General features: G+C 46.4%; 1 protein-coding gene across 1 annotated transcript; it reads left to right on the top strand.

Annotated features, from left to right (window-relative positions):
- The first annotated feature begins 355 nt into the window (after positions 1–355).
- SLC19A2 (solute carrier family 19 member 2) lies at positions 356–12254 on the top strand. Its single transcript, XM_021549064.3, has 6 exons — positions 356–550; positions 686–1291; positions 4735–4957; positions 8343–8535; positions 9394–9535; positions 9779–12254. Exons 1-6 carry the CDS (start codon positions 365–367, stop codon positions 9902–9904), a joined length of 1476 nt encoding a protein of 491 aa, XP_021404739.1. The 5' UTR covers positions 356–364; the 3' UTR covers positions 9905–12254.
- Positions 12255–13975: the final 1721 nt, after the last annotated feature.

Below are 13975 nucleotides of genomic sequence, written 5' to 3'. Positions count from 1 at the left end.
GGCCAGGAAAGGCCCGCCAGGCACGGCAGAGCCGGCAGATCGGATCCGGCGGGAGCACCGTCCCAAGGGCGGCTCGCCCCGGCCCCGCAGGAGCGGCCAGGCGGAGAGCTGAGGGCAGGCGGCCCGTGAGGACAGCGGCCCGCCCCGCCCCTCCCGCGTGCGCGCCGCCGGCCCCGCCCGCGGGGCGGCTGCCCAATCCGAGCGCAGCGTGCTGCCCGCCCCGCGCGCGCCGGCCAATCAGCGCGGGGCGCAGCGCCGCGGGCCGGAGCCGGCTCTCGGGCGGTGACCGGGACGCTCCCGCCGCCGGCGCCCTCGGCCCCGAGAGCGCCTCCGGCCCCGGCCCGCCCGGCCCGCCCGGCCCGGCATGGCGGACTCGCACGGGGGGCGGCCGGCGCGGCGCTCCACCCGGGCTGCCAGCGGCAGCGCCTGCTGCTGGGCGCTGCCTACGGCGCTGCTCTGCGCCTACGGCTTCTTCTGCAGCGTGCGGCCGTCGGAGCCCTTCCTCACGCGGTACTTGCTGGGGCCGTACAAGAACCTCTCCGAGACCCAGGTACCGCGTCCCCGGCTGCCTTCCTCCCCCCCAGGCCCCCGCGCGGGGTGTGTATCTGTCTGTGAGTCTGGATGTCTGTGCTTTGTTGGCAGTACGGGAGTGCTGGCGGTTACCGTCGTCTTTTCCCTCTCGCAGGTGTTCAACGAGATTTACCCGGTGTGGACTTACTCCTACCTGGCGCTGCTCTTCCCCGTGTTCCTGGCCACGGACTACCTGCGGTACAAGCCTGTAGTCCTGCTGCAGGGCCTGAGTCTCATCGTCACCTGGTTCTTGCTGCTGTACGCCCAGGGGCTGCGGGCCATCCAGCTCCTTGAGTTCTTCTACGGGATGGGGACTGCCACCGACATCGCCTATTATTCCTACATCTACAGCGTCGTCGATATCAACCTGTACCAGAAGGTCACCAGCTACTGCCGAAGTGCGACCCTGGTGGGCTACACAGTGGGCTCGGTGTCTGGGCAGGTCCTTGTGTCAGTGGCGGGATGGTCCCTCTTCAGCTTGAACGTTATCTCCTTAACCAGCATATCCATTGCCTTTGCCACGGCGTGGTTCCTGCCCATGCCACAAAAAAGCCTTTTCTTTCACCACCTCTCAAGTCAGCGGCTTAGCTGTGAAATGAAGGTCATGGACTGTAAAAATGGAGCGGCTGTCCAAGATCATCCCGATGTGCAGAGGGCACCTGGCTGGGAGGATGAGACAAAAGTTCCCTTAAATGGGGAGGGTCATTCAGCAGAGAAACAGGTGAGTTGTGCCCTGAGTTTATGTGAGTAGAAGATGCCATACTGACGTGATTGTCACACATGCATATAAGTATGGAGCAGTAGAGATGTCATGTCTAACAGCAAAAAAGTATCCCTTTACACATCCCTCTTCCTTATTTATGGCACAGGGAGAATTATTACTGGCATCCTTTTGCTGTTTGAGCATGCCAGGCTGCTCCTTAGATTTTCTGAAATTGCTCTTCATGTCTCACCAAGGTTGCAGTTTGAATGTTCTGGGCATCAGATTGCCATCCAACGGTACAAAGCAAGGGACATTTTGGGACAGTAAACCTTGAGTATATGTCCAAACAGTGTGTGCTTCTGGGTGCACCCAGTAACTTGAAGAAAAGAGACAATTCTTTGTGTACTCAGATCTTGATATTGTTACTCCAACTGTTTTAAGAGTTGTGCTGCAATATGCTGTGTAATAATTGGGGTTTATTGCATGATCCTGGAAGGAAGCTGCTCTAGGAAGGAAACTGCAGTAGTTCTTGGGGGCACTTGGAAGCAGACATTGATTAGTAATAGAAGGGCAGAATGTGGATAAATTGCAGGAAGCACCTGTGCATGATATCAGCTTAATGCAGCCCCTGAGAATGCCAAGGTTGTGCCTTGACTTTTTGTGGGCTGTGTAATTTGGCAAAGTTGTTTGTATGGAAACAAGTGCAGGGATCCCTGCTTGGTAGAGGGATGTGCTGGGTCCCACCATGGGTAAGCAGCCTCCAATTTTGGGGCCCAGTATGAGTGTGTAGTTGCCTGCTGGGCAGGTCCCTGCTGACCTCATTGCTCCAGGAAATGCATGTATGTTGAGATTCCTGGCAGGGGGATTGGAGGCCCTGGGGAAAGGCCAGCCTTGCTCCTCAGACAGAAGGAGGCCATGCTGGTTCTGAGGACAAGCCAGAAGGTAAGCGCAGCTGCTGGATTAGTCAGCAGTGAGTATTTCTTAGCAAGTAAGCCACAGTTAGCTGGTTTGGGGGAGGCAGCATCCAGGGCTGCTTTCTGCTTCTCCAGCTACAGCCGAGAATTAAAGGTATTAACATTCCAGGGACTTAATCCTGCCCCATCCAGTATGATCTTGTGTGACCAAGGATATTTTTACCCGAGCTATGCTTGCATGTTGAAGGGTATTTGTTAAAACAAATTCTGTGCCATAAACATTTAACTTATCCATCCCTTTTGTTTACCTTACTCCTCTCCTGTGAGAGTACATGTAGTACCAAAGTAGTGAAGAAAAGTTTAGAAAGGGAGAGAGTACACCTGCCTAACTCCCCTGAGGTCACTTACACCGGGTTCTGTAGGCTGAGAAGCACTGGAGCATGATGATTGTCCTTCTTGCTGAGGTAACAGTGACCATATTTCACAAACATAGATGGCTGTAGGAATAATTGTACTGAAGAGGCACTGCCAGGGCAGGGCAGGTGGGCCTTTCTGCCTTACCAGACACTCGCCTGGGGCTGAGCAGCCAAGTCAGTTTTTGCACTGTGTGTGACCATTCCCTTCTGTTGTTCTCCAATGGCACACACTACTACAAATTCACCAGCGTATATATTCTGTTTTTAAGCCTACAAAGCATTTTCCAGTGTGCTTGTGTTAGTCCAAATCAGCAGATATCAATAAGTGGGGATCAGCAATTACATAATCTTTCAGGTGGTTGTTGGCTTCCTGTCCTTGCAGTCATCTGGAGGGAGGCTTTACACTGGTGTCTGCTACATGATTTTGTCAAGTGCATCAAGCTTTTTTTTATACATAAGCATTTAGTTGCTTTGTTGTGATATCTCTTAGCTTTACCACACCTTCCTCTGTTTTATTCTAAGCATCAGTTGTCTTGCTACCTCAGCTCTTTACTCTTTACTACTCCTATAGTCCTCTGTTTTCTCATTCGATGCTTTATTTGGCTATTTGGTCAGAAAGTTTCAAAACTGTTCTTTGTAGTTATCCCAGGGAATGCATCCACTTTTGATACAGCAGATACAAGCATTTGCTGATTCCATTGCCAGCTGACACAAATCACAGAAACATTTTTCACAGTATCCACATGCAGAGCAAGAGTTATGCCATTGGCAAAGCACCAGTGGGACTGTGTGGTGTTTCATAAAGATGCTTAGAAGTCCGTGACAAGTGGACGGTGGAAGAAAGGAAGTTCAGGACAGGTTTCAGGCTGTGGTCTTTTGGGGTTTTCGTAGAAACCTTTTGAAATTAATTTTATTGCTCATGGAAAATAGTCTTTCCCAAGAACACATTGAATGATTCCCCCAGGGAAAGGGCATAATGCCAAGAGCTCAAAGTTGCTGCTGCAGTCTGGAAACCACTCTGAAATTGGGCATGTGACAGCACAATGTGCAATAGCTCAGTCCTGTGACAATGTTGTATGTTTCCCTGCAGGGAATCAAAGGTCACAGGGGCCTGAGGTGCTGGGTGAGCTTTGGGGCTCTGCCCAATCTCACATTAAGTAACTGTTCCTCCTACTCAGACTAGAAGGGTCTTGCCCTACAGAGTCTACACTATGTCTGCAAATTTGTGCATGCAGCAAATGTAACCAGGAATTTTTGTCTACAAAGTAAAGACATGCTCTTTTCCTCTACTGCTGTTGACATAAAGTGGTAAAGAACAGGACTGTAACAGTCTGTAAAAAACAATTTTGATTACTTTAATCCCCTGTTGCTAGAATTTATCTATTTTCAATTATTTTTGAAGATCTGCCCCCTTTCATGCTCTTTCTAGAGAGATTCGGAGTGGAAATCTTCATTTTCTATCTCCTGCAATTTGTCAGGGCACTTGTATGTGCAGGACCTGCCATTTGCAACAGCAGTGTCTAGTGGAAGTAGCTTCTGTTTCCGTTTAGATCCCCACCTGACATCTCTCATTGTCTTGAAGCCCTGGTGAACTTTAACAGGGGTAGAGTGTGTGGTAATGAGATTGCTTCTTTGAGTATTTGTAAACTCTCAATGCCTGTCCTAAAGAAAATCAGTTTATTTGGGGAGAGATACAGTTCTCTGTGCTACAAAATTTGATTGAATTAGAATCAGGACTTACAAGTGTCAGTGATACAGTTTGCCTTTTTGATGTAAATGGCTGGCTTCTGATCCTGTCTTGTCAAAGTCGATATTGTGTCCTGTTCCCTGGTGTTTCTTCTCTGGTACCCTTCAGTTGCTCACGTAATGTGTGGCAGTCCTTGCTGTCTGCTGGAGAGAGCCAGAGATGGCGAGTGAACTTGGGACTGAACCCTTCCTCTGCATGTAAGGGTATGGCCCTGCTTGGCACAGATTGTGGGATGGGAAAGCTTTTTATTCATTGCTCTGTGGGAGTTTGTGCCCAAGAGTGGTATTGTCACTCACATGAAAGGGGCAGTTTTGTGGAGTAGTGTGAAGTGTTTATAAGCAAAGACTTAACATTTCTCCCCCCTTCCTTCTCCAATTTACACAGAAGCAGAAAGTAGACATCATAAAGGTGCTGAAAGATCTCTGGCGGGACTTCCTGCAGTGCTACTCCTCCAGGACCATGCTCTGCTGGTCTGTGTGGTGGGCACTGTCCACCTGTGGCTACTTTCAGGTCATCAACTACGCTCAGGGCCTGTGGGAGATGGTGCTGCCTTCTCACAGCACGGACATCTACAATGGTGCTGTGGAGGCAGCCTCGACACTCCTGGGTAAGCGATCTTCTTAGCTCCTGCTCTGCTGAAATGTCTTGTTTCCCTCAAGGTCACTAGAACATGATTTGGAAGTGCCATGCATTCTCCCAAGCATGCAGTAGAAGTAAACCCTGGCATTTGGAGTGAGTCTTCCCTGACATGAACAGGTAGGGTGCTCAGTGTGAGTTAGTCATTGAGGCAGTCCTGATTCTTGTTATCCAGTACGTAGGTGTTTAGAGGAACCTTGCAAGGCAATCTTCATTCTGAAATACTTGGCACAAGGCTCCAGGCATGTGGCTGACTGTGTGCTCTTGACTGTCACCATGACAGTGGGGTTCTGTTTGTTTTAGCCACTCAGAGTCAGACATGGGGTCCTGTGCATTTGGTTTTCCTCCAGGAGCCTGTGAAGGTTTCCTGTGTGCAGCCAGCATGCAGTGAGCCATGGTTAGTCATTTTGGCACTCTTAGGAGCAGAAGCTATTAAGGTGAAAGAAGTTGGTCACTTGAAAGGGACAGGTAGGTCAGTCAATACAAGCATTTGTTTATGAAGTTGTTTAATACTTTTTCATCACCAGAACTAGGATATTACCTTTTTAAAATAGATGACATACCCTTACAGAGGTTTTCTAGATGTTGCTGCAGCATGTCCCTTTTCATTGATGGAGTCATTGTTCCATCATCTGCTGTGAACATCACCTACTTGGGGGCAAAAGAAACCAAATTATTAGTGCTTCCTTGGGTGTGCTCAGCCCCTTCTTGAAGTTCAGTAGGAAGCTGTGGCTGGTTTATAGTTCTAAAAGGTGGTAGACAACCCATTGTTTGTTGGGTTTGAAACTATTGGCAACTTGATGACTTTGTCTATTCAGTCCTTGGTGTGCTAAACCTTCCCTTAAACAGCTGGCTGTCATACACTGTTTCTCCACTCTAGCATGAGCCTGTGGCTCTTACTACTTGTTTGGATTGGCTTCCTCTACCATCCTACCTTTGTCCCAGAAGGAGAAGAACTTATATCAAGGAAAAGACCCATAATGTGGCCTAATAGCAGCACAATTTAAAAAATAATAATAAAAAAATAGCAGGGGGAAGGGTTTTCCTCAAACCTTATAATGAACACCTTTGATAACAAGGTCCTTTTTAAAAAGGCCTGTGAACAATGGACCTGAACTCTTTTAAGACTGAAGTTTTTAGCTTCCCAGTTTGATTCTTTTTCCTCAAGTATAATTTTTATAAATCGTTGAATCATTTTGGCTGATGTTTTCAGACAAATTAGCCTGAGCTGATGAAAAGACAGAATCCTTCCAGTTGATAGAGCTTAATTGCTTGAAGGAAGCAAAGTATAATGAAGTAATAGTCACGACTAAGAGCTTGAAGTGTGTGACAGGACTGGAAGTCCTAATACCTGTTAAGAATGAGCATGCAGTGACCTGACTTCCTAAGTGCTAGTGCAAATGCTCTAACTTCTGATTTCAAGTTTGAATTTATTAATGAGCTATTTATTTATATCTGATGTCATGCCAAGACTGTATTTTAGACAGTTTAGTCTGGGCCAGATGAGCCAGGTTTTTCTAGTTGTTCTTTGGTAAAGTTCAGCTCTTTGTTCTCCTCCATAATAGCCCGTATTTGCACCAAACCTGGCTTGAGTAGCATTCTTTTTGAAGATGGATAGTCTGAATTGCATTCAACTTTATTCAGTGAGTTCTCAGACCTATAGAAGAACATGCTGTTCACTCTTCTCCCTGTATTAGAAATACCTCTTCTGCTGCATCCCAGATCTGATTTGCCATTTTCATTGCTCTTAGTCACTCTGTGCTCAGTTAGGAGCAACGTTTGGCAAGCTTTGCATAAAGTTGTCATCCCTGCCCTGCAGAAGGGCATGGTGACTCATGTAGCTGTCAGCTCCCTGTCCTGGGAAAGAGAATTAGTATTCCTTCTAGGGAGATCAGCTACCTGTTGCTTGTATCCCTTGCACCTTCTTCAGAGTGTGGCAATCCTTTATCAGGTTGGGTTGTAAAACCACTGATCAGCTGAATGTGTCTCATTGAAGGACAGAGGCTGAATATCTTAATTAGGTGTAGGGCTGATATAACCTTGGCACATAGGGAGAGTACAATTTCATGAATTGCCATGAGATCTTCATGTCTGTTCTCAGATTTCAGAATTGCTGAGACAGTAAGAGGAATGCTCTAGGACTGAGCTTCTTTTTGCATTTCAGAGTTTTGCTACTGGCAGAGCCAGACATCCAAAGAACAAGATATTAGTCAGACTTTAGTGGGAGAAAATAAATCCTTTCCTTTAGCATAGTGCCCTTCTTCACCAGTCTGCAAGATTTATGTAAGGTCTGACAGGATTGCAAACTGGTGGTACATAAGGAGTCTTGGTGTGCCTGAAAGTTTTCCAAGACAGTATGCCAGTTAAGGGTTACAAAGAGCTCAGATACTGCACTGTAGCACTCTTGTGCAGTGGTCTACTGCTGAACACAATCCTGTTTCAGAGATGTCCTGTAAACCTCCCTTTGTCAGTAGGCTGTTTGTCTGGTTTGCTGTGTGCAGTCATTATGCTGTTGGTTGCTATTTGGCTTGTTTGCAGAACAAGGCCTCCTTGGAATGGAAATTTTCTATTAACGTAATATGTATTTAGACTTCTCAGTAGCTGGAACTATGATAGTGCATGAAACACACCTTCTTCTTATTGACTTGCTTGAAATACCACATGCTTTCCCATCCTATGATTTGTCTTTTATCCCCATTTCCCCTTCATAAAATCCAGCCAGAGTTACAAACCTGTCTGTGTTATAAAGGACTGTTCTTGCACAATCAGTAGTACATGTTTATAACCTGTGATTAGGCTGCATTCCAGGAGATGTGGATTTGGACTACTTCTCTTACTTAATATTACAGCCCAGTGTGTAGATGACAGTAAATGTAGGTTTTTCTGCTTCCTGGGAGAGAGCTCTAACAGCTGTGCATTAAAGTGAGTAGTGCCTTTCTCCCTCCTACCCTCTGCTAAAGCACCACTAAATAATTAGGTGAGTGCTTTTGAAAACTGGGGTTTGCATTTCTCAACAGAAATTGCCCAAGTATTGACAGCACTGCCACAGTCAAGCACAAAGGAGTGAGTGCCAGTGGTCTGAGGCCTGGGGCTGTCGTGCTTCTGGAGCCAGACAGGAGACTTTAGAGGCAATCAGCATTGACCTATGTATTTTCCTGTTTCTGTAAAAGTAAATGGGAGTTTACAGCAGTGTTCCAAGTGAGGGAGGGCTCAGGAAGGTGAGCTGTTGAGGTGTTCCCATTTGTGTCCTCCACTTCAATTATGTTTGGCTGTCTGGGGCTGTAGAGCTCCCAGTGCACCATCTCCAAATTGTTCCAACTGTAATTACTAAGATTTATGCTTTCTTTCCCTCACAGGAGCTGTTGCAGTCGTTGTTGTGGGTCACATAAAAACATCCTGGGCAATGTGGGGTGAAGTGGCACTTGCCCTGTTCTCCTTTCTTATTGCTGCTGCTGTGTATGTCATGGACACTGTTCATAACATGTGGGTGTGCTATGCATCCTATGTCATCTTCAGAATCATCTACATGATGCTAATCACAATAGCAACGTGAGTATGTCTGTAACGTAAACTGCTCTCAAGGTTACATCTGGTGTGAAAGCGGTGCCTTTCCTGTGTATCAAGAGCCTGTTGCAATGGTTTGTGTTGTGATTCAGGTTAGAAACTGAGGCATAGAGATATATTTGGCTGGCAGTGTGCCCAAGCTTTAAAAGTCTCGTGATACTGAAGTGACTAATTCTAAATATTAGATAGTGCTGGTTGCTAGGGGTATGTTTTTCATAAACGTGGCTGGAGTGAAGTGTTAATAGATGAGGAAAGAACAATGCTTTCCCTGGATTGAAGCATCAACTTCCCCTAACGTGTAGGAAAACTACTTCAATGTTATTTGTCACTTTGGGGAGGAAAGCATAGCTGGTTTTGAACCACCAAGACAGCTCAAGCACAAGGAGAGGGATGATGCCGAATCTGGCCACTGCAAAGGGAGTTCTGGTTAGAAGTATGCAAAAGGTTATGGACCATACAGCAACAGACTGAAGGTTTGAGATTGCCAACTGCTCTCTGGGGTCAGAGTGCATTGCATCTTCTCCACATGACGAGACCCTTCACATCGGACAGCAGGGCTGCTTCAGTAACACTGAAAGCCACAGAGCTCCCTTAGTGGGGGATTGGGTTGGTTGGTTGTTTTTTAAAAAGGGGTTGTATGTGTCTGTGGGCCTCTTCTAGCTTCTAAGTTAGTCCATTGTGAATCTATTTGGAAAAGGACACTATCTGTGCAAGGTAATTTAGCTGTGGAAAATATGAAACCAGTCAATGTAACTGCATAGTTGTTCTGTCCAGAAACGTTCCTGCCGTTCATTCATTCCTCTGCCTTTTCCCTTATGTGTCTGGTCATCCTTTTCTTTCCAGGTTCCAGATTGCTACAAATCTCAGTGTGGAGCGGTATGCCCTGGTGTTTGGGGTCAATACTTTCATTGCCTTAGCTCTTCAGACTCTGCTCACTGTGATTGTTGTGGATGCCAGTGGGCTTGGCTTGGACATCTTCACCCAGGTATGATAGATGCTTTTACTTTTATTGATGGGAGGTGGGGAAGGGAGGAAGATAAACCAAGCTGTAAAGCTTCTCAGCTACCCGTTTCTGGGCCAAGGATTTGGGATTTGACAGAGAAATAACCACTGAATCATGATATTTTAGAAGTGGAGGGGAAATAATTTATTTTATTAACATTCCTATAAATTTGGTGACTGCTTGGTTTAACCACTTGTTTTTATTTTCTTTCCCTCTTCTCTGCAGTTCATGATTTACGCCTCTTACTTTGCGGCCATCTCACTGGTGTTCTTGGTCAGTGGCATCTGCAGTATTGTAGAAGCTTACAGAAGACAAGAGCGGATGCAAAGCAGAACTCCTGAAAGCCAGTAGTGCACTAAGCAAAGACCCTTGGTGACTACATATGAAGATATAGGTCTGTTTTTAATCTCTGCCTTTTCTTCCCAAGGCAATCACCTTAATGGTATATGATCCATATTTATACTATATTAGTAGCACATTTTAGAAGGTAAATATATTAGCTCTTACGTAAGTAAGAACGAATATCTTCTTTCTAAAATGCCTTTTGTTCTACTGTTGCATGTATGGGATGTGCAGCAAAGAACAGTAAGTTTTCTCAAAGAATGAGAACCTTGGGAGGTTTTAGTCTAACCCTTACACATCTGCAGACCCTTTTGTGATAGTCTGGTCAGCTGCTGCTCTCTGTCATGAGGTGCTGCTACAGGGCAGAAATGAGGGCACACTAACAGATTCTCTATGGAGACCCCCCGGCCTGGGATAGTAGGTGGCCTGAGGACTGTGCTCTGTAGTGTGGCTCTTGCTGAAGCTGCCCTGTGGTGCTGGATGCTCTGTTTTGAGGACTGGTACACTTATGTTTCTGCATACGCACATGCTTCCTTGAGGAGCTTGTACTGTTTCTCCTGTTCTGTCAGTTATCCCTCCTGCCAGAGGTTTACCTTAGCTGATCATGGTGTTTCCCCAAAAACAGAACTGTGTCCTGGGGCAATTTGTGGCACTGGTGGATGGGCTGTCAGCAGCACTACTTGTTCCACAAAGGGCTGTGTCCAGAAAGGACTGTAACTGGAGGGGAAACTTAGAGGGAGTTGAGATAGGCAAAGTGCTAATCCATGGGACCCTTGGATAACTTTGCCTTTGTCCCTTAGGGCTGCAGGTTCCTGTGATTACAGGAGTCATTGCCTCACAACCCACAGGCTGGATTGTTTCAGGAGTGATGTATGTTATTATAGCACTGAGAAGGAAGGTAACTCACAGGATTTTAAGCTATTCTTTGTGCCCGTAGAGAATTGTGGCTGTGGTGTTTAAATTGACACTTTCAATTATGGTAGTTAGCAGAATGACTACTTGAGGCTTTGGAAAATGATGATTTATGATCTGTCATTTTTCTACTGTTATTTTAAAATGCCTTTATGCTTCTGGTGGGTCTCTGTCCACCTAGTTCTACCTCTTCTTTCCTCATGAGCAGAACAATGAATGTTTAGAGTGGACAATTTTTTTTTTTTTGTCCAGTTTAAGCAATTTGGGACTTGCCTCATATTGTTTTTTTTTTAATAATTTATTTTTTCCAAATTGTTTCAACACTGAGGAGTTGCTGCACAGAGTTGTACTGGGCTTGGGCACCTGGATACTCAGGCAGTATGACCAGCACAGAAACAAATGCCTGTGGAGTGTGCCTGTTTCTGTGCAGGTTGTGAGTGTAAGTGTACAGAAGAGCTGGCAAGGGAGAAGGTGCAATGCAACCTTTCCCTCCATGCCTTCTCTCTGTGTGTTTGTTAGAACTCCTTTCTTCTTTCAGCTGAAGAAGCAGCTTTGGTTCATCACCTGCTTTTAGTGCCATGGAGATTTCACAGTATTGGGGTTGGGAAGGTGTTTTTCCCCTGGGTAGGACATTTCCCATCACTTTCTGTGAACCTGAGCCTTTACTACACAAGTTGCATAATTAATGTGTTTGGCATGTGCTGCCTGGGACCCAGGGAGCCCTTCCAGGCCAGCTGCTCAGGGGTGCCCACTCCCCAAAAGATTTTCTTTCTGCATGCTGCCTCTTGAAATAGCCCCCTAAAGAGGGGTTCAGCTGCACTGGCATTTACACATGTAGACTTAACTGCCTTATCCTGAAATGGAAACTTGAAGCCACCCATGTATATATTCCTTTCTCTGTGGTTTTTTTTGTTTTTAAAAAAAGTAAAATCTGAAGCCATGAAATGCTAGCTGACAAGCTGTCCTGAGACAGGGATAGTCTGTCCTTTGAGTTCCTTGGTGTAATGACAGTTGGAGCAAGGCAGGAGGAATGGGTGCACAGCACTCCTGTCAAGTGACCAAAAGGACCAGCTCAATTTTAATCATAGTTTTCATACAGAGATCAAATCTTTGATGCCCAGTCATTTTAAAAGCAAGTCGCACATTAACTAATGACTTACAGCAATAGCAGTGATTTTTGTACCAAAGTAATGAAACTGTGGCAACTACAATAGAAAGGATTGTTACACTGTGTATGTCTTCAGGCCCACAAGGTATGGAAGCCACACCTGTATGTTGTTCAGGTTCTTTCTGAGCTCTGCTGTTGCTGTGGTGATGAGGTGACTGTAGAGCCCAATTGAAGCTGTATGCAGAGTTAACAGTGATGCCTAGGAAAACCTGTAACTATGTGGATGTTTTGGTTTCTAATTAAACAGCTATTTTTGTTAAATAAAAATACTCTGAGTTATCCTGTGTGGACAATGTTTTTTTCCTATTTTGATTCCCTGCTGATCCATCGCACTGCTGCTGCAGGTTGTTCCAAGCATCTTTGTAACAAAGAGAAAAACATTTAGAACAAAACATGCAAAAAGAAGCAAGGCTTAAAGAAGCTGATAGTTGCTGGCTGGCTTGTGTAGGTTTCCATAACTCTGTGCAAGTGTCTTGTCTTGGGGATTCTCAACTGCTGAGCAATCCATAAGCACCACTAATTCCAGTGCAGACTGGTCTGCAGAGGGAGATCAGCACTCACCAATGCAGGGTAGCCCTGGTCAGGATGCTCCGGTCTAATGGGGTGACAGTAAGAGAAAGAAGGTGTAGGGTTGCCATGCAGGAGGACCTTTCTACTTACATTGACCTAATTACAAAATTGAGGCCTTGAAGGAGAAATGCTGTAAGCTCCCCATCCTGGCATACCCCACCTTGGAAGATGCCTGTGCTGTGTTTCTAGAAGACGTGGCTTGTACCTCATAGTACAGGCTGGGCTGGAGGGCACAGTGGTTTGTGTGGGTAGTAGCCCAACAGTCCTGTGCATAGCACCAAAAACAAGAGAAAAGGGGTGTTGTGGGAGGAAATGGGGGAGGGGAGGCTTATTTCTACATGCTTCCTTCAGCATTTTATTGCTGAAGGATAGGACTGTTGGCGTGTCAGGTCTGCTCTGAATTTCATTAATCTGCCTTCCATGGGTGACTACAGGAGTCAGCTGTGGAAGGATGAGTTTCTTGAGAGAGTGGGGGATTAAAATCTCTGCTTGCATATGTCAGGAATATAAGTAGTAGGTCCTACAGGTATGGTATTACCCTTAAAGTAGGTTCAAGTGTTTCTCATCTGGTGCTGGGGAAGGGCTACTCTCCCGTGCAAGTGAAACAAGTCCACGTGAGCTGTGGCAGTCCTTGCTCCTCCCATCACATCCTGCCACATCGTGGACTGCTGAGAGAGCTGAAAGAGGCACACAGCTGCTGTGAAGGAGCGGCATTCCTGCGCTGGAGACAGAGCACGCAGTGCCATTCGGCAGAGATGAGATAAACACCACACACTGCTGTCTGCCTGGGATGGTGGGGCAGTTTCTTTGTTCCAGTTGATGCTGAGGGCTGCTGGAGGTAAGCGTTTCAAATGAATCTGTCCTGCACTGGGCTTGCTGTGATGCTGGTAGGATGAGGTGTAGTTCCTGGGATCACTGCTACAGTGAGGGACTGGGTGCTGGGCTTTTTCTATCCAAAAAGCAAAGAATAGTAAGAGCTGCCAGAGGCTGCTGTTTAAGGAGCAGCATCCACTGTTGTTCCCCTGGGCTAGCAGTGGCTGTGAGAGCCTGCCAAGGCAAGGTAGGGTCACACTAAACCCCTGGTGTGGCAGTGTGCATGTGTGACACAGCCAGCTGCTCGGGCAGTGCTCTCAGGGAAAGGGAAGGGCTCTGTGTGGAAGCTGTTGTGTTTTCTTCTCTGTCGGTGTGATTGTGGCCAAGTGCTGGGAAGGAAAGAGGGACTTTGGCTATGGTAGGGGCAGGAGACTAGATGCTCTGAACCCTGTTCCCAGTGGCTTTTGACAGTGTCAACTGTTCCCTGCACTCCATAAAAAAGGTGTTAAGGTGCTTGCTTAATGTTGCTCTGGAGGTGTTATGCAGCCTTTCTCTGTGAAACACTCCCTGTACGTGAATCTGTTCCCTGAACACAGTATCTGATGCATTAGTGACAT

Source organism: Lonchura striata, chromosome 2, assembly GCF_046129695.1.
Source record: "Lonchura striata isolate bLonStr1 chromosome 2, bLonStr1.mat, whole genome shotgun sequence".
In the NCBI taxonomy this organism is placed as follows: Eukaryota; Metazoa; Chordata; class Aves; order Passeriformes; family Estrildidae; genus Lonchura; species Lonchura striata.
Note: the sequence above shows the minus strand (reverse complement) of the source record. Positions and strands in the feature narration are given on the sequence as shown.